Raw genomic sequence first — 27,436 nt, 5'->3', positions numbered from 1 at the left:
ATTTGTTTATTTTGAGAGATGGGGAGAGAGAATCCCAAACAGGCTGCACCCTGGCAATGCAGAGCCCGATGCAAATCTCCATGTCATGAATGGTGAGGTCATGACCCGAGTCAGGTGCTCAACCAACTGATCCACGCAGGCACCCCTCTCTTCTAATACGTTTGCATTTTGATTTCTAAATTACTTCCTATACTAGTGGAACTTCCAGTTTATCTAGACTAGCACTTCTGGATTATTCTCTTTTTAAACATGTAATATACTCCTCATACATGGGGGTTAATCACATTCCCCACCCCATGCCCAATTTTTTATTTTGGAAATTTGAAACCAACAGAAAAAGCGACAAAGTAGTATAATGACCATCTTTATATTCTCTACCCAGATTTAGCAACTGGTAACATTTTGCCATGCTTGCTTATGTGTATACAGTTAGCCCTTGAACAACGTGGAGGTTAGGAGCATTGGTTCCCCTCACAGTTGAAAATCCGCATATAACTTTTGATGCCCCATAACTGGAAGCCTTTACTGATAACATAAACAATTAACATTTTGTATGTTCTGTGTATTATATACTGTATTCTTATAATCAGGTATGCTGGAGAAAAAATATTATTATGAAAATCATAAGAGAAAATACATTTACAGTACTATACTTTATTTATGGTGAAAAAAATCCATGTATAAGTCCACGTTACTTCAAACCTTTATTGTTCCTGGTGTCAACTGTACTTGGGTTTTTGGTTCTTCTAAACCAGTTGATAGTAAGTTGTAAGCATGATCCTTTATCCCGTCACACACATACATGTGCTTCATTGTATCTGCCAAGAATAAAGACACTTCCTGGGGTGCCTGGGTGGCTCAGCCAATTAAGCGTCCGACTTTGGCTCAGGTCACGATCTCACAGTTTGTGGGTTTGGGCCCCTCATCGGGCTCTTTGCTGACAGCTCAGCCTGGAGCTTGCTTCAGATACCGTGTCTCCCTCTGTCTCTCTGTGCCCTTCCCCTGCTCACACTATGTCTCTCTCTCTCAAAAATAAACATTTTAAGAAATTTAAAAAAAAATACTTTCCTACTTCTACATAATACCATTATCACACTCAATGAATTCAATCATTAAATTTAATACTGATTTAATAATGCCTAATATGGGGTACCTGACTGGCTCAGTCAGTAGAGCCTGCGACTCTTGATCTCTGGGTTGTGAATTTGAGTGCCACATTGGGTGTAGATCTTATGAAGAAAAAAAAAGGAAAATAAATTATCTACCTTTAAATATTTTTAAAAAATAAAAATGATGCTTAATACTCATCATTATGTATTCTGATTTCCCCCAAAATATTCTTTGTAACTTTTTTTTTTCAATGCCAGACTGGTATCCTGGAAGGAACCACAAGAGGTGATTACCTCTTTAGTTTTCTTTAAAATAATGTCCCCAACTTGTCATGATTTTATGGCACTGAAATTTTTGAAGAGTTTAGACCGGTTGTCTTGCAGAATGTCTCTCACTTTGATTTGTGTGATTATTTCCTCATAATTAGGTTCAGGTTAAACGTTTTTTGGCAAGAAAACTACAGTAGGTGGTATTAAATGCTTCTTATGGCATTATATTGGGAGATACATGGTATCAGTTTATCTGATTATTGGTGATATTAACCACCAATTGATCAATTGTCTTAGATCTATTCATTACGAAAGTACCTTTTCCCTTTTGTAATTAATGGTTGACTACATGTTTAAAAGTTTGGGGACAATCGGTGATAATTTGAAATTAAGTACAATGGATTGGTGTCATTTCCAATGGTGAAATAAATTGATTTTTTTATTTTAAACTCAACTGTATCAAATGTGTTAAATATAATTGGAATAAGATGATTTACTATGTAGAAAAAATGTTACAAATACTGTATCAAAAGACAGTTCCTCTACCATATTTAAAATACATTTGTCATAATTCTTAGAATGCTTTCAAACTTCTATTCTCTATGTCACTCTGTAAATAAAAATTAGATGTCATTAATATTTTCCAGCAGTGTATAGGTTTTTAGCAGTGTCTGGTCTCATTTTTGTGAAACACCCAGTCGAAGACTTGTTTTCTCAAGATTGGTTTGCATACTTTACTCATTACTCAGACCATGTCAAACCTTTCTCTTTTCACTTGGAAAAAGCAGTTTAATTAAGATTAAATAGGGGTGCCTGGGTGACTCAGTCAATTGGGTGTCAGACTTTGGCTCAGGTCATGATCTCACAGTTTGTGAGTTCAGGGCCTGCATCAGGCTCTCTGCTGTCAGCTCAGAGCCTGCTTTGGATCCTCTGTTCCCCCCCCCCCCCCCCCCGGTCCCTCCCCCACTCATTCTCTCATGCTCTCTCTCAAAAATAAACATTTTTTTTAAAATAAATTAATCTCCGCACTGTACCTATAACATGAAATTTAAGCAAAATGAAAGAAATAGTAATTTATAACCTTTACCTAAGAGTGAGATCCACCACATGCTGTCTTCAAGTAGAATCAGAATGCATGCACTCACCAAGTTACCTGAAGCAGCCAGCTTTGTTGGATCCTGTCATACCTGTCAGCCACACTGGCAGTTTACAGTGACGCCTCTTGCACTGGAGTGCACTTTCACTCTGAGCCTCAGTTTCTCTCTCACTACACTCTATACATAAAGAGCGTTTATTTTTTTTTCTACTTCTGTAGTTGAGGGGGGAAAAATGTGTTTATGTATTGTCATTTGTGGTGTATCCCTTTTCTTCTCCTGAAAAAAGATTGCATATGTTGTTAGAGTATGACATGTTACATATTTTATTCCATTTATTTCTTAGGCTTTGGGGTGAACCTGTTAATCTGCGCGAACAGCATGACGCTTTAGAATTTTTTAATTCATTGGTGGATAGTTTAGATGAAGCTTTGAAAGCCTTAGGACATCCAGCTATGCTAAGTAAAGTCTTAGGAGGTTCCTTTGCTGATCAGAAGATTTGCCAGGGCTGCCCACATAGGTAAGTGCCGGTTATCTATTTAAATTGTACTGTTGATTTACTAACAAAAATAAAACCTTGATTATGTACAAGAGTGGAGTATGCCACCAATTTATATGCCTCAGACTGGATGAATTACAGTGTGGGTACCTCACTATTGTGGGTTTCGATTTTGTGTGTGGTGGTGGTGGTGGCTTCATGGAGGTTTTTGGTTCTTTGTTTGCTTGTTTTGGGGATTTCGTTTTGGTTTGGGTTGGTCAAATAACTTTTGGTTCCTTTTGATTTATGTGTGGTCATTCCTGGGGAAATCAAATAACATTTTGCATGTAGCTACAGGTGTTACTTATAAATTTGCCCTTTATGTTAGAATTAAAGTAAGTAAGCTTAGGAAATGACAGGCATGGAGTACTATTTCCTCTGTAAGTGAAATACTAATTTTTTTAAAAAATTTTTAAATGTTTATTTTTGAGAGAAAGAGAGCGTGAGTGGGGGAGGGGCAGAGAGAGACGAGACACAGAATCCGAAGCAGGGTCCGGGCTCTGAGCTGTCAGCACAGAGCCCGACGCAGGACTGGAACTCAGCCCGTGAGATCATGACCTGAGCTGAAGTTGGACACTTTAACCGACTGAGCCACTCAGACACCCCTAATTTTTAAAATAGCATTGATTATGGTGGGGTACCTGGGTGGATAAGTTGGTTAAGCGTCCAACTCTTGATTTTGGCTCAGATCATGATCTCATGGTTCATGACATCTAGCCCTACATCAGTCAGGCTCTGTGCTGACAGTGCAGAAACTGCTTGGGTTTCTGTCTCTGGCCCTCCCCTGCTTGTGCTCTGTCTCTCTCAAAATAAATAAACATTTAAAAATTAAAAAATAGGGGCGCCTGGGTGGCTCAGTCGGTTGAGCGTCCAACTTCAGCTCAGGTCATGATCTCACAGCTCATGAGTTCGAGCCCCGCGTCAGGCTCTGTGCAGACAGCTCAGAGCCTGCAGCCTGCTTCAGATTCTGTGCCTCCCTCTCTCTCTGCCCCAACCCACTCGCATTCTGTGTCTGTCTCTCTCAAAAATAAAATAAACATCAAAAAAAAAAAATTAAAAAAAATTAAAATTAAAAAATAAAACAGCATTGATTATGGTGTGAATATCCTTAAAGTATGTTTTCAGTAGAAAACAAAGCAAGAGTTGACTGAACAAATTGTGTTTTTGACTTAAACGGGAAATTAAGGGCTCTTACTGAAAATAGTTAAACGACTGTTATAGTTCACTCTTGTAGGTACATGTTTATCCCTGTCACATGGAAGTTTTACTTCAGAACTTCTCTTGCATGTTATTGATTAATGTTGCTTTCATATCACTTTTCACCAAAATATCACAGTAAGACAGTGTTTTCTACAAGCCCAAACATTATTATATATAGTGTTGTGTGTGTATATGGCTGGTGGGAGTGCTTCATAATTTTGGTCAAAGGGAAATGATTGGTGGAGAGGTAATGAGAAGTTTCTGTGAGGTTAAACCGTTCACTCAGAACAAGACCCATGTATTGTTCATGTAGCCTGGACAACTTTTGGTCCTTTTGGAAGACCTTTTGCATTACGTGGGCAATAAAACTGTCATTTTAACCTTTTGTTTTTAAAATAGCCACCTTTTTGGTCATTTATTCTAATCAGTCCTTCTTGGTTTGTTTTAAACTTGGTTTTGTTATGTTTTCAAAGTTATTTGGAAATTAATTGCTTTTCTTTGCTAAGTGAAAATGTCCAGAGAGCACGATCATAGGTAAGATCCCTAAAGTTCAGATATCTGCTCCACAACTAAGCTAGTTTTGTTATTAGCACATGCCAGAAGGTTATGTAAAGAATCCCAAGTCTGTCTGTTTTAGAGTATTATTTGTGTAGATCACAGGTTAACAAATTGTGCACCATAGGTCAAATCCAGCCTTGCATCTGTTTTTATAAAGGGTTATCGGAACATACCCATCTCTTTACCTGCTCTCCGGCTTCTTTCCCTGTAACAGCACAGTCACAGAGACCTCATGGCCCAAGAAAAGCTTGTAATCCTTACTTTTTATAGAAAAATGTTGCTGGCTTCTCATCTTCAAGTGCCCTACTTTTTAAGTGAAGTCATAAGTTTTGACTCCTTTTTTCTCTTTTATGGGTTGTTCCTTCATTATAATAAGTAGCAGTACACTTAATATCTACTTCATATTCCATTTGTGCCACTTAAAAATACCTTTGTCTACCTTTTTTCCCCTAACTAAACTGAAAAGCCCTAAATATAAGGGACTGTCTTCAACAGTGGCTATTCCAGAGTACTTTTATCAAAGGCACTTTGAATATATTTGTTGAATGAATTTGATGGTTGAGAGTGTATTCCCCACATCCCATGTTCTGAATTTATGGAATGTGTCTCCTCAGAAATCTGAAAATCCCCTTAGTAGAAAATTTCCACAAGGTGAGATTCTATCTCTGATAGTTGACCTTTCCCGATGTTTCCAGATGTTGATGAATTCATGCTTTGGTCTTGGCATGTATTTAACCACCTAAACAGGTGACGGTGGAAGCAGCCCAGTAGACTGTAAAGACTTTAAGCTGTGAAGCTAGACAGACCGGCTTCAAAACCGTTTTGCCTAGTCATCTTGACCAGATTAACCTTTCTGAACCCCTGTTCCTTCATCTCTGAAATGGAGATGGTGCAGGTTTGTCATGAAGACCAAGAACCCGGTGCATAGGTAGTGTATAAACAACTTAATGTGGTGCCCAACACTGGATAAGTGACCCAAAAACATGTCATTTATTGCTAATTTTCTGTGGCTTACGGGTTTCATGTTACAAGTATCACAAATTTAGTTTTCATTAAGTCTGTAACTAAAAATGTTTAGAAAACTAAGAAATCCTTTTTGATTATTTCTTAAATGATACCTTTAGATACGAGTGTGAAGAATCTTTTACGACTTTGAATGTAGACATCAGAAATCACCAAAATCTTCTTGATTCTTTGGAACAATATGTCAAAGGAGATTTATTAGAAGGTGCAAATGCATATCATTGTGAAAAATGCAATAAAAAGGTATGACTTACCCAGTTTTTTAAAGTAATTATGTTTCCCTTTAATGGATTTGAAAGTTGATTGCTTTTGTCATCAGAGTTCACCCTCTTTATTCCCTACCCTGCTTTGTTAGAGTGGTAACAGAAGGTAGTTAAGATAACTGATATAAAGGTTTTTCAGGGATAGAAGATTGAGAGAAATTAGTGCCAGAAGGGCTAGGGAAATGGGTGAGAGTGAACATATTAGAAATCATAATAGTTTAATACCACATTCTCTTCTTGGAGTTCCACATACTCTTTCCATCCATGTCCAGCCAAACTGCAATTGAACCCCTCAAAGCTATAGAGCTGGTGGGAAAACATTTCTCCTATCATACCTAGTTATTGTAAGGACCAAGAAGTTTACTGAAACCTTCATTAATTTGGTCACATGAGATTTTTAGGCCCACCTAATAAAGTTTTATCTCTGGGCACTTACAATGTGTATCTTTCTGGGCTCCCAAATTTTCTCACGTCCCAGTCACCTGTATTGTTTTGACATTTGCACACCACCTAAGGAGATATTACAGTCTAGAGGTGGAGACGAGAACTGTAAAACCATACTGCCTGTCACCCACGCTCTGAGGCTTGAGGCAAGTGACACCATCTCTGTGCTGCTCCTGATCCCCTCCCCACTCTCCCCACTCTCCCACTACCATTCAGTCGCTCCTGTCTGGTGGGCTGTTAAGATTAAACGTGCTACTGCTCAGGCAGTACTGAGCATACTATCTGGCACTTAATGGCCCAGGAAATACTAGCTGCTATTACATTTCTTCAGTTGGCTCAAAACAAAGCACACCTTCATTAGAATAACAATAAGTGTCAAACAAGTAACGATGATTAGATGGCAGTGACAATATAGAAGCCGGGCAGGCAGTGAGTAATGTCTGCCTCACTACTGTTTGCAATTTGTAACAAGTGGCATCAGCTATTTCCATATTAGTGTTAGCATTTTTTGAAATACCCAGTGTGACAGAATCACCTTGATTATATTCATTGGCATGTGTTTTCATTTATAACCTCAGATTTGTCTTAAAGAGAATTTAATGCTATAATTTTCTAGGTTTTTTTTTTTTTTTTTTTGCAGTGGATTATAAAAGAACATCTAGTAACTTGCTCTGTTTATTTTAGGTTGATACCGTAAAGCGCTTGCTAATTAAAAAATTACCTCCTGTTCTTGCCATCCAACTGAAACGATTCGACTATGACTGGGAAAGAGAATGTGCAATCAAGTTCAATGATTACTTTGAATTTCCTCGCGAGCTGGACATGGAGCCTTACACAGTTGCAGGTGTCGCAAAGCTGGAAGGAGATAACGTAAACCCAGAGAGTCAGCTGATACAACAGAATGAGCAGTCTGAGAGTGAGACGGCAGGAAGCACGAAATACAGACTCGTGGGTGTGCTGGTGCACAGTGGTCAAGCAAGTGGGGGACATTATTATTCGTATATCATTCAAAGGAATGGTGGAGATGGCGAGAGAAATCGCTGGTATAAATTTGATGACGGTGATGTAACAGAGTGTAAAATGGACGACGACGAAGAAATGAAAAACCAGTGTTTTGGTGGAGAGTACATGGGAGAAGTGTTTGATCACATGATGAAGCGCATGTCATACAGGCGCCAGAAAAGGTGGTGGAATGCTTACATACTTTTTTACGAACGACTGGATACCATAGACCAGGATGATGAGTTGATAAGATACATATCCGAGCTCGCTATCACCACAAGACCCCATCAAATTATCATGCCATCAGCCATTGAGAGAAGTGTGCGGAAGCAGAACGTGCAATTCATGCATAACCGAATGCAGTACAGTTTGGAATATTTTCAGTTCATGAAAAAACTCCTTACATGTAATGGTGTTTACTTAAATCCTCCACCAGGTGAGCATCAAGAATTTAGCTTCTTAGGGGTGCCCGAATGGCTCAGTCAGTTAGGCGTCCGACTTCGGCTCAGGTCGTGATCTCACAGTTCAAGCCCTGCGTTGGGCTCTGCACTGACAGCTCAGAGGGTGGAGCCTGCTTCAGATTCTGTGTCTCCGTCTCGTCCTCTGCCCCTCCCCCTGTTTTGCACATATGCACTCTCTCAAAAATAAGTATTTTTAAGAAGTAAGCTTTTATTTAAAAAAGAATTTACCTTCTTAGTGATGAAGCAGAACTCTTAATTTACTTGCAGGATTTCCTACAGGCGTCGACACATTTGCATTTTTACTTAGGGCTACTTTAACGCCATATTTCAGATGACTTACCTTTGAGCAGCATGTATTTTCTTGCTATTTGGAAAGAGAGGAGCTTTTGTTTATTATACCAATTTGGTTTTGACTCCAGCATTAGTTTGAAATACCCTTTACTGGAGTAAGAATTTCAAAAGTAGCCGGGTGGGGTGCGGTTAGCAAAATTAAGACTTCTGGAAATCAATGGAAATGCAGACTTGTTTGAAAATGGAGCTTAGACATAGAAATTTGCTTGTTTGTTTTTAACGTATCTGCATTTTTTTATAGGGCAAGATCACCTGTTGCCTGAAGCAGAAGAAATCACTATGATTAGTATTCAGCTTGCTGCTAGGTTCCTTTTTACCACAGGATTTCACACCAAGAAAATAGTCCGTGGCTCTGCCAGTGATTGGTATTACTTTGGGTTTTCATTCCTATTATACTTAGTTTGGTTCTTTAATATATGGCTTTATTTTTTTCAAATCATGATAATGTTTCAGATCTAGAATGCAGAATACAAAAACTCTTGGTAGCAGTAGTGAGAGAAATCATACTAAAATAATTATGTGGCCTTTTTATTGTTCAGAAGCTGGCTTTTGCTTATGTTCTCTTGTGTCATATCTTTGACATCCCTGTACAAAATATTACAGGATGATACTTGAAAGTCTAAGCTATTTAATGAAGAAATTACTAGTTTTAGCTTCCCTGGATTAAATTCTGCCATAGATTAAAAACATAAATAAAATGAGTCTCCCAAATTACAAACTGTGAAAGTATAGAGGCCATTATAATACCTCGATTTAATGATTTTTATGTGTTCATCTAGTGGTAAGATGTCAAGGGAAGGTTGGGGGAGGGATTGTTTTTGTCATCGAACCTAGGAATGGTTTGGTAATGAATTTGTAGCTTTCATTTCTCTGTGTTGTCACTTTGTGAGAATAGACCAAGATGTAGTAATCCTCTGTCATTTTCATATTGGTACTGGAAGCAACCATTGCTGGTTCTCTCCCTCCAGTAGTAAAAGAAGGTCTTTGATTTTTATTGGATTCATAAAGACCCAAATCTGTACTATATATGAGACACGTCATTGAATTGGTATTCATAGATTTTTGTGTTTTGTCTTAGGTATGATGCATTGTGTATTCTCCTTCGTCACAGCAAGAATGTACGATTTTGGTTTGCTCACAATGTCCTTTTTAATGTTTCAAATCGCTTTTCTGAATATCTTCTGGAGTGCCCTAGTGCAGAAGTGAGGGGTGCATTTGCAAAACTTATAGTTTTTATTGCACATTTTTCCTTGCAAGATGGGCCGTGTCCTTCACCTTTCGCATCTCCTGGACCTTCTAGTCAGGTAATTGCCGGGTTTTCTTTCTAATGATTAAATGCTTACAAATCTCTTTCCTGGAAGTTGAAGTCACAAGTATATGTACATCTGTTTCATATGTTTGCCTAACAAATGTGTGTGCACACACACCATACCACTGATGTCTAGGAGTTCCATTAAAGGTACTTCGCAGCAATGAATAGCTATTATTGACTGTTCATTCAGTTACATACAGTGGCTTAATTATACATATTGTTATGTAGGTTATTTCTAAAGTTGTTTTTTTTTTTAACGGACTTGAATTTATTAAAAATTAAAACAGCATGGAAGGCTCTATAATGAAATCTACCTCAGATCTTCATTCCCTTTCCTAAGAAGCATCCCTTTTTAATCGTCTCTTGTGTGATTGTTCCTTCCAGAAATTTCTGCCTGGATTGAACTTACTGTGTGAACACAACGTGTGTGAGTGCACGCGCACGTGTATCCCTTTTTTATGCAAATAGAAGTACATTGTACCTATATCTTGTCACTGAAAAATAGCCAATGTTTTATCCTTTACAGGCTTATGACAACTTAAGCCTGAGCGATCACCTACTAAGGGCAGTTCTAAATCTCTTGAGAAGGGAAGTTTCAGAGCATGGGCGTCATTTGCAGCAGTATTTCAATCTGTTTGTAATGTATGCCAATTTAGGTAAGAATTTAAGTTTTTATGATTGTTTTAATCTATTAACTGGCAGAGTCTTTTAAGCCACGTAATGAAACCTTCTTTACTGCACTTTTCACTTTGTACTTTATTTATGTGTATCTCTGCAATAGACACAGGTCAGGATCTATGTCTTAGTCATATTTTTAATGTCTGGATTTGAAAATACTGATTCCTAGGCCCCATCCCACACCAACTGAATCAGAATTCTCAGAGCTAGCACAAGGAATCCACCTTTTCAAAAAGTCCCCAGAGGGTTGTGAATATTCACCCAGGTTTGGGGAAAGGACTTACTCTGTACGTAAGTTTTTGTTGAAGTAAACTAAATTAAAGTTAGAGATAATATAAATATTCTGTTACCCTATTATTTATGTTATTATCTCTGTTTAACAAGACTTTTCTTTTCAAAGCAACCTTTCTAACATCACCTGATCAGTGATTCAATAACACTTACCTTAAAAAGTATGTTATCCTATCTTATATTTAGTCTCTGTTGTTTTTGATTGTATTCAAATTTTGGTGTTTCTCCCCAACTCGATTGCAAAACTTTGCGCACTAGCCTCAGTAAATGTCGAATGAATAATGAGGAATATTCAGAAATCCTTCCATTGACATTTTGGTGTTTGTTAATTGGCTTTGTATGAGGTAAATTTCCTATGGTTGAGGTCAAGAGTCGGATGCTCTTCTGGCTGAGCCAGCCAGGTGCCCCTAAAATTATAAAAATTTCTTACCGACCAAGTGTTAGTGCACTGATCCCCAAATGATTTATTGAGACATTCCATTTAGAATCTTAGCGATGATAATATTTGGCCAGATTGGGAACTGATTCAAAGACTTAGGTGATTTTTTAAAAAACTTCTTTAAAAGTTTAAAAGAAAAAAAAAAAACATATATCCAAAATTAAGTTCCAGAAATACTCAAACATCCCTGTCATTCCATGTTTGTTTTGTATGTGAACCTACTGATCATCAGTTGATCTCTGGCTCTTTTAATATAAGCAACGTTCCACTTTTTGTCTCTGTAATTGGTTTTTTCCTTTATCTCTCCATACTAGAGATGCTTGGTTATTTGTAGTTGAGAAGGGAGAGAGTATTTATGACACAAACAAGCAAGTGCAATCTGCATTTCAAACTATGAAATATCAAATTTAGGCATTCACAAAAATCCTATTTTGTTCAACTCTCTTTTTTAGGTATTGCCTATTCACAAACCATACATCATTGGTCCATAATGTAATTAAAATTTCCCTGCTAAAAGCAAATACAGATCCGTAAACTTTAACATGAAATTCTTAAGACCACATATGCTTTTGGGTTCAGAATTATTTAGATTTAAGAAAGGTAAGGCGGTATATATATCACACATTATGTAACATCCCTATAGCAGGATCCAAGACAGCAGCTTATAAACATACACAATATTTCTGCAGTAAAACACGAATAGTGTTAATTCGTGGGGATAAATGAAGACTAGAAATAGCCTCTTGTCACTTCAGGCTAGCTTTTCCCAGCAAACACATTTTGGCACCCAACTTTATGAAATAATTTTGTTTATATTTATGATAAGAGCTTTTTGAATCTCAGGATTTCAGATAAGGGATTGTGCACCTGTATTCATTATACCTTTTGGAATGTGACAATTAAAAAAAAGTGTCTTGTCTAATGGGGTATAGAAGCAAATAGAAAGATAACTGACATAAAGTATGTTAATGGTTATAATAGGGAAAGTACAAAGTGCTGTGGTAGTATATCACAGGGATACCAGATCAGATTTGGGGAGTTTAGGGGACTTAATGGAGAAGTTGATGTGGGAATTGGTTGCTGAGTTTTCCATCCAGAGTGAACAGCAGATGCAGAGACTTAGCATAAACTCAGTTTGGATGAAGTGAAAGTTATTCAGTCTAGAATTGATCTAAGGTGGCGATGGCAGGAGCACTGGACAGGATTCTCTGATCAGGATATTGTGGCAAGCCTTGTGAGGGATTCTGGACTTCATCCTGAGGGCATTGATGAACCATGGTAAGAGTTTTTAAAGGACATACCTTGTAGAAAGATCATTCTGACCACAGTGTGGGATGGATTGTAGGGAAATGAGACTATAGATTGTTAAAATGATCTATAGCAGAAGATCGTTGTGGCCTGTACTGGGGAACAGACAGTGGAGTGGGGGGGATCCAAGTGGACAGATTCTGGTACTTTGCAAAGTCAGTAGAAATCAGTGATTGGATATTAAGGAGAGGGGAACACAGAAGAGATGTTAAGAGTGATGCCAGCTGGGAATTTACCCAAGGGATATAGGAGTGCTGATGCATATAGGGGCACATGTACCCCAGTGTTTCTAGCAGCACTTTCAATAATAGCCAAATTATGGAAAGAGCCTAATGTCCATCAATTGGCAAGTGTATAAAGAAGATGTGGTTTATATATACAATGGAATACTACTTGGCAATGAGAAAGAATGAAATCTGGGCATTTGCAGCAACGTGGATGGAACTGGAGGGTATTGTGCTAAGTGAAATAAGAGAAAGACAGATACCATGTTTTCACTCGTGGATCTTGACAAACAGAAGACCGTGGGGGAGGGGAAGGGGGAAAAAACAGTTACAGAGAGGGAGGGAGGCAACCCATAAAGAGACTTTTGGATAGTGAGAACGGACTGAGGGTTGATGGGGGCTGGGAGAGAAGGGAAGGTGGGTGTTGGGCATTGAGGAGAGCACTTGTTGGGATGAGCACTGGGTGTTATATGGAAACCAATTTGACAATAAGTTATATTTTGAAAATTTGCCCAGGATTCCAACTGAATAGTTAGTGGGGGCCATGTATGGCGGGGGGGGGGGGGGGGGGGGACCGGAAAGACATGGATAAGGGGAGTGAACGTTCAGTTTGGGCAAATTGAGTTTGAGCCTATTGGATACCCAAATAGTGATGTTCATTATTCAGTAGAATATTTAAGATATTTGTCTGTAAGTCTTCTGGAATCCTCTGGGTGAAAATAGCTGGAACATGAAGCCATTAGAGTGGGTTTGATCATTCAGGATAAGCATACAGAGGGAGAAGATAGCCTCATGTGGGAACTTTGAGGCGCATTGATTTTTCAGAGACGGAGGAAGGAGGACTCACAAATGAGACCGAGGAGAGGAGGTTGAAAGAAAATGTGAGAGGAATCCAAGTAGGAGAGGAAGTAGTTACAGTTTAGAACTATTCCTTAGCTTTGCTCCAAGAAAGGGGGAAGAAGCCAAAGTTAGGCATGGTTTTCAAGCAGCTTAGCTGTGGAAGAAATTGGAGAGGCAGTTTACATAAGAATTCTTGTTTCTCACTTAGTTTTCATCATCCTCCCTAACGATGAGGATGGCACTGTAGGTTAGTCCCCCCAGACGCTCAGGCCATAGAAGGTGGTCGTTTTCTTTATGCCTGGTTTGACTGGAATGTCCTGGTCTTTATTTCACCATCTTAAAACTTAAATCCGATTAAGTGACATAGCTTTTCTGTTTGGTTAAATAATTCTCTGAGTGCTAAGAGTGGTCTTGTGGTTATAAAAATTACAAAAAAATATTTTATGTAACTACTGTTATTACGAAGCCCTTACCATCTGAATTCTTTTCTCTTTTGTAATTCTTCCCGCTTCTTCGTCTTTCACTGTAGGTGTGGCAGAGAAGACACAACTTCTAAAATTGAATGTACCTGCTACCTTTATGCTCGTATCTTTAGATGAAGGTCCAGGTCCTCCAATCAAGTATCAGTATGCTGAATTAGGCAAACTGTACTCGGTAGTGTCACAGCTGATCCGCTGTTGCAATGTCTCTTCAAGAATGCAGTCTTCAATCAATGGTAAAATCAAATGCCCCATTCTTTACATTGGGTTTTAAATACTGCTGGCCATATGTAGTGCCCAGTTAATTACTTTTAATTCTGAAGATGTTTATAAAAACAAGAGTCCGACTATCTGTGCTTTGGAATATTTTGTAATATTTTGGGTTCTATACCTTTTTCACCTGTTTAAAGGGGATCTTTCTTTGTCTACTTGCTACTGAGGTTGATACCTTATGAAGTAGTTTACGAATTAACTTTTTATATAGGAAAATGGCAGTGTTGGCATTTAAAGTTTGCATCTTATCATCTTGGTCTATCTGGTTATTGTAATGCCTGATACTCCTTTCTTCATTGTTTCATTGGACTTAGGAATATTGATTTAAAATGTTACTTTTTGAAAATACAAAATTCATAAGCTGTTTTCTGTGGTGAAACCTGTGGATTATTGTGGAGAAGCCTATTCGTTTTTCATTGATGACAAATCTGTATTCTAGGTAATCCTCCTCTTCCCAATCCTTTTGGTGATCCTAATTTATCACAACCTATAATGCCAATTCAGCAGAATGTGGCGGATATTTTATTTGTGAGAACAAGTTATGTGAAGAAAATCATCGAGGACTGCAGTAACTCGGAGGAAACTGTCAAATTGCTTCGTTTTTGCTGCTGGGAGAATCCTCAGTTCTCATCTACTGTCCTCAGTGAACTTCTCTGGCAGGTTAGGAAAATAAACATTCATACGTCTCTATAATTTGTCATTTGTCATTCCTTTAAACAAGTTATTTCACCGTGTCTTTCCTGATTTTAGGTTGCATATTCCTACACTTACGAACTCCGGCCCTATTTGGATCTGCTTTTGCAAATCTTACTGATTGAGGACTCCTGGCAGACTCACAGGTTTGATCCTCTTTTTTACTTGCCCAACTTTTAGACTAACTGAAATTGCCAATCGGCACTTTTTTTTTAATACCTCCTGGAGATCTAATAAATGTGTCCTCTTAAAAGCTTAAGAGTGAATAAAGAGTTGCCCGTGTTGCATGCTTACCACTAGCCGTCAAATTTTTTTTTAATTAAGTAAAACTAGCATAAGCTTTTGGTAAATATCTTAATTTCATTAATGACATGCTAGGGTTCTTTTAAAATTAGTCACCTGAGGTAAGGTAACATTTGGTTATCTAAAAATAGTCCTTAGGTAAGTTAAGCACAGTGAGTTCTCATTATTCATGGTAGTTACATTTTCTAAAGTTGCTGTGAACACTGAATGGGGAAGTGCTGAACCAGTGCTCCTGGGGGAAATGTGGGGTTGGCTTCCTGCAAGCCTCTGGTTGTGTTCATGTCAACCAATCTATACGTAACCTTTTTTAAAGTGTGCTTTTTTTTTTTTAAGTTTATTTCCTTATTTTGAGAGAAGAGAGCAGGGGAGGGGCAGAGAGAATCCCAAGCAGGCTCCACACTGCCAGCGCAGAGCCCGACATGGGGCTCAAACGCGCGAAACCGTGAGACCGTGACCTGAGCCGAAACCAAGAGTCGGTCACTCCACCGAATGAGCCACCGAGGTGCCCCCTCCTTTTTTTTTTTTTTAACTGAGGTTATCCAGCATAACTGTCCCCTCAGGCTTTCTCCAGAATTCCTCCATTTGTTCTTTCTGTCCTAAAGTTTAATGTATTCTCTTTAATCCCAAGAATTATACAGATGATGGTGAAGTATGGAATTAGTTGACAGAAACAGTTCAAAATCTATATAATGGACCGCCTCCCATCTGTCAATATAATAATTAAAACAGCAACTTGAAAACAAGTTCTATAACAAAACACTTAAAGAGAAATTACAATTTTGAGTCTTAGTGGGGATTGCAAATACCAGAATTCATGAATCCATATTTCCAGATTATCTCCAAAATTACCATCGTAGATTCAAGTCATATTACTGTTTGTAAAAATAGCCTTAAACCAAAAATCAGTTTTCAGGAGACAAAAATCAGTAGTTCCAAAACTATAACCGTGTATTTTGAGCACTATCCAGTACCCTTCTCAACAGGATTCTAGGATTTGACATTTTTCTTAAGAATTGTTTTTAAGGGTGGCACTCGGGTGGCACAGTTGGTTAGGCATTGGACTCTTGACTTTAGCTCACGTCATGATCTCACGGTTCATGAATTCAAGCGCCGCATTGGGCTCTGCAATGACAGCATGGAGCCTGCTTGGGATTCTGTCTCTTTCTCTCTGCCCCTTACCCCACTGTGCTATATCTCTCTCTCAAAATAAATAAACTTATTATTTTTTTTGAAAAAAGGTGTTTTTAATGGAATCTTTCACTCTTTTCATTTAAAAATGTTATAAGCATGTATAGCTTTAAAACAGTTGGTTACATCTTAGTTCTCTTGAGTTATTGAAGCAAGCAGGAATGGGAAAGGCACGTGTGCTGGAATAAATATGGACAGTTGAGTTTTGTGTAATGAGATTAGTAAGGTATTGTTACTATGAATCACTGGCCCAAGCTTGAAAATAATTTTCTCATAGTGAGCTTTGAGTTCATTCGGTAAGCAGTGTATGAATATTTACAGAGTATCTGTCTACCATGTGCCTGGCACTAGCAGGCATTGGGGAATAAAGCAGGCAAAGATAATATTGATCAAAACAGTATTTGAAAGCAGTTAATACTAATGGCAAGAAGATGTGATGTGGTAGAAATAATGCCTTATACTTCATTATCACTTGAAAAAACTGAAGGCAAAAACAGTATACACTGAAGTGTTTCAGATTAAACAGCAAGAAGCCTGTACATGATTGATTAGTCTGAAATTATTAAACCTTGCAAAATTGCTGAAGTCATGATTTCCAAACAAAAGATTTCAGGAATGCATGTAATGCAGAAACAAAAACCAAACTTGCGTTTTTATTTGGAAACATTCTCCTAAGTAAAATTTATGGTTTATGTAAGGTTTTTTGTTTTTTTTGTAATTCCTGACTATACAGGTAGTGTTTCTTTATGGAGGTTAAATTCACCATTTTAACTGGTTTAAAGTATACAATTCAGTGGGTTTTAGTACATTCACAGTGTTGTACAATCATTACCACTATCTAATTCCAAAACATTTTTATCATTCCAAAAGGAAACCTCATATGCAATTAAGCAGTCACTCCCTATTACCCCCCCATCCCCCAGTAACGACTAACCTGCTTTCTGTCTCTGGATTTGCCTTTGCGCTTCATATCAATGGAATCCTATAAAATGTCCTTTTGTGTCTGGTTTCTTTCACTTGGCATAATGTTTTCAAGGTCTTCTGTGTTAGAGCATCTGTCGGTACTTCATTCCTTTTTATGGCCAAATAACACTCCATTGTACGGATATACCACACTCTGTTTATTCATTCATCCATTGTTAGACTTTTGGTAGTTTCTACCTTTTGGCTGTTGTGAATACTACGGTGAACATTTGTATATGTGGTTTTTTTTTTTAAACCTCTGTTTTCAGTTCTCAGAGTAGAATTGCAGGAAGGTAAATTTTTTATTTTACTGTTTTTTTTTAGTTAAACTGCAAAGTATTCATAACATAGGATTTACCATTTTAACCATTTTTAAGTTAGAATTCATTGCCGTTCACTCTGTTCATAATGCTGTGTTACCATCACCACTATCCATCTCTAGAACTTTCTCATCCCAAACTGAAACTCTGTGCCCATTAAACCATAACTCCCCATTACTTCATGTCTTCACGACTCAAACATGTTGTAGCCTATGTCTTAATTTTGTCTATACACCCCATTTTGTTTACTGGTGGGTGAGGTTTTGAACACAAAAGAAACAGGGTGGTTTTTTGCCGCTATAATTTTTTTAAGTTGCTTATTGAGGTAGGGGGGAGAACAAGAAATCATTGACTGTATATTGTTCTTTTGGGACTTGGCACAAACTGAAATGAAATCACCCATCTTTGGCAAATCAGCTAAATTGTAGTAGTATTGGTGAAAATTACTTTGTCGTATAGCACCTCATGATTAGAATTCAAGGTCATTTTGTACTTCCAAATTATATCACTGTGTCACAGTCACTGATTTCTAACTTCCTAAAGAAATGCAGCTTTATAAAAGGGACTGACTTGAAGCAAACTCTTAGGTACAGCAGTTATAACATTAGTTGTTAACTTTAAGTTTGTATTACTCTTAGTGTCCTAAATTCACTTCCAGTAATGTATTTGAATTACATCACAAAATCATTTTGGATTGGTAACAGGTTGGTAAGAGCACAGACTGCTAGGTGGCTGCCTGATCTTGGGCAAGCCATTTAACCTGTCAGTACCCCTTTTCTCCTCTGTTCAAGGGTTTGACAGTAATGACCTGCTGTCTAGCATTAGTACATTCAAGGAATGTTAGCTGCTGTTTGATCTTCCAGGTTTTTATATTTGGTTCTTTTTCAGAATTCATAATGCACTTAAAGGAATCCCAGATGACCGAGATGGGCTGTTTGACACAATCCAGCGCTCGAAGAATCACTATCAAAAAAGAGCATACCAGTGTATAAAATGTATGGTAGCTCTTTTTAGCAATTGTCCTGTTGCTTACCAGATTCTGCAGGTGAGGGTTTTTTCTTACAGTTTTGTAGAAATTGGAATCCAAGTTAGGGATTCCATTTTTAAAAAAAGGAATAGTGGGAATTTGGAGTTATTTTAACTTTGAGAAATATTCCAGAGCCTTTTACATACACGGCTTTATTTTCTTTTGAAGGGCAACGGAGATCTTAAGAGAAAGTGGACCTGGGCAGTGGAATGGCTTGGGGATGAACTTGAAAGACGACCATATACTGGCAATCCTCAATACACTTACAACAACTGGTCTCCTCCAGTGCAAAGCAATGAAACATCAAATGGTTATTTCTTGGAGAGATCACATAGTGCCAGGATGACACTTGCAAAAGCTTGTGAACTCTGTCCAGAGGAGGTAAAAAAAAAAAAAACAAACAAAAAACGAAAGAAAGAAAAAAGAGCCACAAGTGTATAGCAGATAGAAATGAAAGAAAGCAATTTTTTTCCTTTATAGGCCAGTGTAGTCTTCAGTTAATGAGGGAGCCGCCTTCTAGAGAAATTTCTGAAATTGCCTGAAATGTAGTCTGAGAGAATCCAAATCAGGTTTATTCATCTGCTTTACATTTGTTGCTCTTCAGTAAAAGGAAAGTTGTGAGTCCGTTTTGTAGGTTAAGTGTTTATTTCAACTAGAAAAAAACCAATTATGTAGGCAGATTCAAGTTTATTTTTATCTTTAAATATTTAAAATTAGGAGCCGGATGACCAAGATGCCCCTGATGAGCATGAGTCGCCTCCACCTGAAGATGCCCCGTTGTACCCCCACTCACCTGGATCTCAGTATCAACAGGTAAATGGGGGGCCGGTTTTTGTTTTCATCCCTAGAACCTACTTTTATGCTTTAAAGGATGACTAAATTTTTTGTTGTGACTGCAAAGGAGTAAAGACTAGACTACCTTTAGGGCATGATCAAAAGAATAATCGTTGGGACAGGGTCACAGTATGATGTGTTTCAGCTCCTCCTTGTTGTGTTTTCCTGGTCAAATAGGTGCCCTTCTTTGTACTCCTATGTTACTAAAACTGTGTGACAATTGATGTCCACATAAAATGATACTTAGTAAAAGGGATCATGACATTTCCTGTTAGAGTCTACAAATGGATTCCAAAGACATTTAAGATGTGGCAATGAAGGAAATTGTTCTTGGTTACTTAGCCTAGCCAAGACTTCAATGACAGTAACAACTGTTTAAAAAATACCAAGGATTTGACAGATTTCCATAAAATTTCCTATAAGATCAGTAGCTAAATAAATAACATTTAAATGATGAAATTTTCTAAACGAGAACTTTTCCTTCTAAAACCAGATGTGACTAATTCACATCTTTTGAGGCAGTGATGCTCAAACTTGAACAAGCATCAAAAATTTTTCCCCTGGGAGGACCTAGATTGCTCGCCAGTTAAGTGTCTGACTTCAGCCCAGGTCATGATCTTGTGATTCATGGGTTCAAGCCCCACATCGGGCTCTCTTCTGCCTCTGCTGTCAGGACAGAGCCTGCTTCAGATCCTTTGTCCCCTACTCTCTCTGCTCCTTCTCAAAATAAGTACGTTAAAAAAAAAAAAAAAAAAATTTCCCCTCTTGGTCAGAGGTGGGGCGCCTGGGTGGCTCAGTAGGTTGAGCGTCTGACCCTTGATTTCGGCTCAGGTCATGATATCAAGGTCTTAAGGTCATTGAGCCCTATGTGGGGCCTGTGCTGTGGAGCTCTGCACTAGCAGCAGGGACCCTACTTGGGATTGTCTCTTCCTGTCTCTCTGCCCTTCCCCTACTAGCTCTGCTCTCTCTCTCAAAATAAATAAGCTTTTAAAAAATAAAATCTTTAAAAAAAAACCAAAATCCCCTGCTGGGCTTGTTATAGCACAGGTTGCTGGGCCCCCACCCCAAGCTTCTGATTCCTTTAGCTCTGGGGTAGAACCAGAAAAATCTACATTTCTGACATGTCCCCAGGTGATTGATGCTTGGTGCTAGTCTGGAAACCACTTACACTTTCGGACTATATTTCAGGCTGGAAACAGAAGCATACGGAATAGTTAGAAAATCCATATTCATAATATTTATTTTTGTAATCCAAATTCTAGAAAGATCTAAAATCTTCTTGGTTGGTGGGAATGTACAGAAAAATGAGGGTTCATGGGTTTAAAACGTTACAAAACCAAATTCACGAGGAAGAAAGTTACTTTCCTCAGCCCTGAGAAAGCTCCTGTATTACTCATGCTTGGTTAATCCAGATCTTTAGCCTTGTTTTGTTTTTAGTGACACCATTCTGTGTTCAAGGTCGCTGCTAATGCAGATGTCCTGTGACCAGATTCATCATTATCCTATAGAAGCTTCAAGGTACTTGGAAGAGTCAGAATAGATGTATTCTGGCTCAGAAATCTTTTTTTGTAAATGTTTTTTGACAATAAATAGGCTATAATTTCTTTGTCAGACTTTGGTCTGAGTAATTTGGGGCACTAAAAATCACTTCAGCTGAAACTTTACACAGACCTACACTGCTTTTATTTGGGGCTCGGGGGGTTGCAGTTTAGGTGGTGTGTGTTTTTTTGTTAAAAAAAAAATTTTTTTTTAAGTTTACTCGTTTTCGAGAGAGAGAGAGAGCACAAGCGAGGGAGGGGCAGAGGGTGAGGGAGACACAGAATCCGAAGCAGGCTCCAGGCTCCGAGCTGTCAGCACAGAGCCGGACTTGGAGCTCGTCGTGCCAACAAACCGTGAGATCGTGACCTCAGCCAAAGTCGGCCAGTTAACTGACTGAGCCACCCAGGGGCGCCCTGGGTTTTTCTCTTCCAAACCATTTTTTTCCCCTCACCATCAGGCCCAGCATATTGACTTTTTGTAAGTCCCAGGAATAAAAGAAATGTTTTCAGCCCATGATTCTGAAAGTTTAATATGTGAAAAAGTCTTAACGTAGATCTCTTCTCCCCTCTCAGAATAACCATGTGCACGGACAGCCATATACAGGCCCAGCAGCACATCACATGAACAACCCTCAGAGAACTGGCCAGCGAGCACAAGAAAATTACGAAGGCAGTGAAGAAGTGTCCCCACCTCAGACGAAGGATCAGTGAAATGCACATACTTAACTGGTTCCATCAAGACTGTGCACCCAGGCCTTACAGTCCAACCTTTTTCTGTGTCTGGCTAATATTTAAAACTAGAAAAACTATTCCTAATCAACATGAAGTGGAGAGTTTATTCACTGTCTTATCTGCAGAAATTTGCTGTCCATATATAACCCGCCTGCAGTGGAAAGTGTATAGTGTTTTGTAATAAATGGCCTGATGCTAATGTGTAAATGGCAAAGGTGTATATAGTATATTAATGTTTGACTGTTAATTCTTAAGCAAGAAACTTTTCTTGAGGAGACTCACAGATCTACAAAAACTACAAAAGTTAATTTTCTTGTTCTACCCATTGCACTCTGCAACCAGTGTTGCCTGCCTCATGGCAGTTGGATCTATTCCTTTACAAAAAAAAAACAAAAAATACACCACCAACAACAAACCAGAGCCCGTCCATGTCAACCACACCAATAGTTTCATGTTAATTCTTTGCCACTGGAGGCAGTTTTACTATGAGCAATGAAAGGCTGGTAACCTTTAAATTATTTGGTTGATGTGGAAAATTGGTGATGTAACATTGTTTCTAGATCTTTTTCATTGCCTTTTTATTCTGACATTAGGTTAATCACTTTGAAGCTATAGTTAAGCTGTAACATTTAGCATGGCTTCACACCAGGTTAGTGTAGCCAGTGAGGAAAAAATTACCATAATGACCGCGGTTGTCCCAGTGTGACAGCTGTATCGCTCAGAGCTTTTCCTTCTCACACCTAGACTATAAATATAAAACAAGGGGAGACGTGATTAAACAGGCGGTTTTCAGTTACACATAGGTCGCTTATGTCTAATGTTTGACAGTTCAATCTCTGGGTGGGATAAAGAAATCTATGAGTAATGGGAATTTTTAAAGATTTAAAACAAATATGCAAAAATTTGCTATGCCAGGATGCTTGGAGCATAATAGAAGACTGTATTTGGTGTGCTTGTTTCGTTTCTTTGGTAGAGCTTATTAGGTGAATCTTCTAAAACTTTCCTTCTGCTGGACCCCAGTGAAGCGGAAGTCACCAGAATCCCACAGTACTTGGAGCACCACTTGCCCCAAGACGTCTGGCTGAGTTTTCTGCTCAGTCACAGTTTTACTTGAAAGCAAGACTTGTCCTAGCTCCTTGTCCATGATTCCAAAACTTTCCATGTTCGAAGCAGGGTCTAATTAAAAAGGAAACTACTGGTTAGTTAATCGAGGTATCATAATTGCAGCATAAACATTTAATTAAAGATAAGAAACTCATCAGTTAATACTGTATTTAAAAGCGAATCGGTAACTTGAATGTGTGTACTTTTTGGAACCTGTCTAAAAACCAAATACCCCTTCAGATACAGTCCACCCTCTTCTATTTAAATATTTTGCTGTTTTATTTTATAGAAATTATTTTGCTGAATTCACAAATAGAATTTGATTTACGAAGAACTTTTTGTCCTGTGGTGTGTTTTTGTTTTTGGGTTTTTGGTTTTTTTTTGTTTAATTTTTTTTTCTTTTTTTTTTTTTTTGTCCATTTTTGTTTCGTTTTTTTTGAAGGACTGCATATTAAAATTCTGTGCATATAGCATGCTTAGGCATGACACTGAATTCAGGAGTTCAGTCACGTTAAGTTTTTGTGCACAGAAAGATTCAACCTTTGGCCCTTTACTAAAGATTTAGAGAAAACAGGATGTTGACGCTGTAAAAGTTTCCTAATCAATCTTGTACTTTTTGTATGTTTTTTATATACATGTATATTTAATGAGCACAAGCTTGGTTGTATTTTTTACAATTCAGTTAATAGGAAAATGTTTTGTCAAAAAGGCTACAGTTGGAACTGAACAAAGCAGAAACAAAAATGAGAATTGCTTTATTTTGTGATTAAAAGGGGCAGGTATTTAAGATAAAGCTTTGGGTATCTTATTTGCAGCACTCCATAGTTCCATCAATGCCTCAAAGTTTTCTGTAAAATTAGGAAATTTTAACACCAGATAGATCCTGTTTTTCACCTTAAATATATTCTATCTGGATTTGTTAAGTTTGAGCAAAAGTCCTATACACTGTTTGCAGTTCCCAAGTGGTAGCTTTAATGTAAAAGTTGCTCAGTTCCAGGCTTCCTTAACAGTGAACAAGCAGAATAGGCTAACCTTATTTGGACAAGTTGCTGTCGTTAAATACACCCATCTCACCATATGAGAGGTGGGTTTTGCATTTCCCACTCTTTAACAAAGTATGTGATGCACTTAATTTAAAAACTTTACTGACTTCCTAGACACAAAAAACTTGACATTTGAAAAGGCTGTGAATTTTTCTCCTTGGAGGGAGGATCCCACCTTGGTTGCTTTGAAACCACAATCTCTCCTTGGTGCCAGGTGAGGGCTTGTGAATCCCTATTCCCCTCCATTCGAGGAAGAGCTGTCCGTGTTGTGACCAGGATCCAGGGAAAGTGAACAGGGAGATTTCTTTTTGTGCGAATTATTTTCTCTAACTTCTTAAGCATTAACATGTAAGCGGAAGTGTTAAGGCGCATGTTATTGTAAGAGCAACATATTGGTGACGTTGAGGTCTTTTTCTGAACATAAATGGCACATTTTAAACTTCAAGTCTTCAAAGTGCCTAAAGATTATTTACTTCTCCCTCAACTGATTTCTTGAGCCATATATATAATTCCTACTTTAAATGTTTGTTTCAGAATCACTACTCTTCCTTTCAAAGTACCCCCAGGATTCTAAATGGCATGATTACTTCATAGAAGACAGTCGAATCTGTGAACGTAAAGACTGAAGATATTTTTGGTCATCTGTGAATGAGGGCTTTGCTCTGTTGGATCTAAGTATTTCCGTGCACAACTTGGTAAAAACCATATTGCTGCTCTAAGCCCTCCACCAACCAAATTTTCATGCTCAGCATTGTAGAGGCAGAAATAATAATCATTTGAGGTTTTTGTCTTTCCTTGATTTTTTTCTCTGATAATTTCCTAACCTTGTGTCTTTTAGCTGTTCTATATACAAATTTAGAATTAAAATGTTTTATATTTTTTTCATGATTAACTTTTATTAGTGAATGATAAGTATTTAATCCTAGTAGTGGTTAAAAAGTTGAGGAGCCTTTTTTATTGAAATTACGTTTGTAAATGAAAGCAAAGGTCTGTGAATATTCAGATGACTACTCCAACAAAATCGTTCTTGCACTTTTTTTTCTTAGTATTTCTCCAGCTTCTGTTGCCCCATGAACTCTTATTTTGCTGAATTTTGTGGTTAATTTGCTGGATCTAGCCTGCCTTCTTTAGAATTCTAACTGGGTAAGAAAATTGCCTTTTCATTACAAGTGCCCAATTTTGGTCTCTAGTTGGAAGGTACTACATTTTGCAGAGAAAGGAAACAACATCCTTCCCACCCCACCCCACTTTTGTGTTTCTGGGAAAAAACAAACAAACCCCATTCAGTACTGGTTTCATAGTAGTGCTCAACCTAACTTGGTCCCGAACCTACATGAGTGTTTAGTGTTTGAAAATAAGATTTTGGGTGTGATACATCACTACAAAAAGTGCTAAATGTATTAAGAACTTGATGCCGACTGTATTTATAACAATTATTTTACATTTGCAGAAATGTAGCGCTTTTCCTCCAAATACGTAGGTGTAAGAAAAAAAGGGGGAAAGGTGCACCATGTTTTAAACTTGCAAATGAGTGATTTTTTTTTTTTTGAAATCCAGATTCCCCAAAGGAAATTCACACACTTCTCAGCCTTTTACAAGCCAACACACTGACTGAAGATTGTCCACAGTTCCTAAGATTTAGCACATATACAAAAATAAAACTTTATAAATTAAATTTCGGTTTTTCCTTTTATTTATTACAATAAGATCTCTAAATGGAGGTAAATTAGAAGTGTGATAGGTTAAAAGGAAGGGCTTAAATAGCGGAATTTGGCCCTTTTGGCCCTCATTTTGTATATCCACAGTATATTCACATCTAAGTTCAAAAATCGAGTTGTGATCTAATTACTGGCTTAAGAGTTCAGTCTAAAACCAAGACTTGGCAAAAACCCTCTGGTGTTTCAAAGTTCGTTTAAGTATCAGAAGTGCAGCAGGTCACATGTTTTGAGGGGAGTTCTAGAAGTGAAAACTCCGTTATCCAGCAAATTTCATCTGCTCTTTTTCGTATCTGAAAAGTGATCCTTTGTTGCAATGTTCCAAGGAACTAGAGCTTCCATAGAAGCCTGTGGTGTGTCCTCCAAGTTGGAGTACTAAAAAGACTAGCGACAGGGACCTAGCCCAGATTTGTATATACTTCTGAAAAATAAAATCAGAAGACTACTGTTGTGCAACTTGGAACACTCCTCGGATTAAACCGTTAGCATTTTAAGTATTTTGAGCTACGTAGAGCACAGCCACCAACGTTCCGAAGTGCTTCATTGTAACCTGACATCTTACAGGTAGGTAAATTGGCAGTTAAGTTTTTATGATCGCTCTGCCTCAAAAGTTCAAAGCTGGGGATTATGTAAGCGGTTTTACTAACTCGTTTTCTTTAGGGATACAAAGTCTCAGGAAATTCCTTCGGCCACACAAACTTTCATCTATAGAACAAGTTTCACACCCATGTAAAAATCACTTATTTTAAAGGTATTTCATTTAAATGTACAAGACTCCACGGAGCACAGTGGGAGTGCTTTTAACTGTCCTCTGAAAACCAGAGGTCCTCTTGTGCTCCATCAACATTAGCAAGAACGTACCACACTTCAGCCGAAGACGCCATCTTCCAAGGTGCACCAGTAAGTGAAAGGGCCAACTTTCAGGCCTAGTAAAATGTGGGGAATCCCATTTCTTAGTAGTCCACAGCAAGTACTTTTTTTGTAGTATCTGGAAATAGAAGTTTTTCATTGTGTTGAGTTTCTGTTGTGTGGCTTATTTTTCCATTAACCTGGCAGAGCACAGAATCCCCGTTTTTGTGTGTCCTGAGTAACAAAGCTGGCCAATTGGCAAGTTTATGAAGAAAAAGTCTGATGGAACTGAACCTTCTGAGGGGTCCTCAGACTATTAATGGAGTGCCCTATAGAAGCAGTTCTCTGGCCCCCAGTTCTCTTTTCAGGCACGCTATAGTTAAGACGCAGTCAAGACTTTTTGGCTCCACCGGTGGTCTCCGGCCTTTCCAGAAGGGCTTCCTTCTGTGTCTGTCAAAGCACTCCCTGTGTTAGAACAGGCGGAGCAAGCAGGTCTCCCCGCCCTCCCGACTCTTCCTCCCCAAAGGTGAGGCGTGGTCAGAATCACCCACAAGAGAGTAAGGATCCTATTCGTTTTCTATTTCCTTTCAAGCGTATTGATGTTAAGATACTCAAAATGGATGTTTTGGATGCCGAAAGGGTTTCCAGCAGTCCTTTGGAGGGATTCGCTTGCACAAGGATTTAGAAACATGTTCGAGCGTTGGCTGTACGTAGCCCGCCTTTCTGTCAAGTTCTCGTGTAATTCCTTACCCGATAGGACCTTGGGTATACCCTTGCAATTTAGAAGTAAAGATAATTTGGGGTCTTAAATCTGGTGTCTTAGAAGCCTTGCGTCATGAAGGTTCGGAATCATCTTGCCTTTGGACCTAACTACTGCCTGCACCACGGCCATTGGCACAAGGAAGCATCTATTCGCAGGGTGCCAAGGCAATAGGTCGACACTTCGGGCTCAGAGTGTACTGACTAAAAG

At 38.3% G+C, this 27,436-nt stretch overlaps 1 protein-coding gene across 2 annotated transcripts in view; it reads left to right on the top strand.

The window, feature by feature from the left end:
* Nucleotides 1–25,577, top strand: part of USP9X (ubiquitin specific peptidase 9 X-linked) — a 156,671-nt gene extending 131,094 nt beyond the window's left edge. For both annotated transcript variants that reach the window (XM_081793514.1, XM_081793513.1), the window contains exons 33-45: nucleotides 2,820–2,993; nucleotides 5,894–6,035; nucleotides 7,184–7,937; nucleotides 8,555–8,678; nucleotides 9,392–9,617; nucleotides 10,152–10,281; nucleotides 13,935–14,120; nucleotides 14,597–14,817; nucleotides 14,908–14,996; nucleotides 18,513–18,669; nucleotides 18,820–19,032; nucleotides 19,369–19,464; nucleotides 21,597–25,577. In XM_081793514.1, the coding sequence (XP_081649640.1) occupies nucleotides 2,820–2,993; nucleotides 5,894–6,035; nucleotides 7,184–7,937; nucleotides 8,555–8,678; nucleotides 9,392–9,617; nucleotides 10,152–10,281; nucleotides 13,935–14,120; nucleotides 14,597–14,817; nucleotides 14,908–14,996; nucleotides 18,513–18,669; nucleotides 18,820–19,032; nucleotides 19,369–19,464; nucleotides 21,597–21,734 (2,650 nt within the window). In that variant the 3' untranslated portion in view covers nucleotides 21,735–25,577. The remainder of the gene's footprint in view (nucleotides 1–2,819; nucleotides 2,994–5,893; nucleotides 6,036–7,183; nucleotides 7,938–8,554; nucleotides 8,679–9,391; nucleotides 9,618–10,151; nucleotides 10,282–13,934; nucleotides 14,121–14,596; nucleotides 14,818–14,907; nucleotides 14,997–18,512; nucleotides 18,670–18,819; nucleotides 19,033–19,368; nucleotides 19,465–21,596) is intronic.
* The last annotated feature ends 1,859 nt before the right edge of the window (nucleotides 25,578–27,436 follow it).

This window comes from Panthera onca, chromosome X (genome assembly GCF_046562875.1).
Source record: "Panthera onca isolate mPanOnc1 chromosome X, mPanOnc1 haplotype 2, whole genome shotgun sequence".
Taxonomy (NCBI): domain Eukaryota; kingdom Metazoa; phylum Chordata; class Mammalia; order Carnivora; family Felidae; genus Panthera; species Panthera onca.
This window is presented reverse-complemented; position numbering and strand designations above follow the sequence as displayed.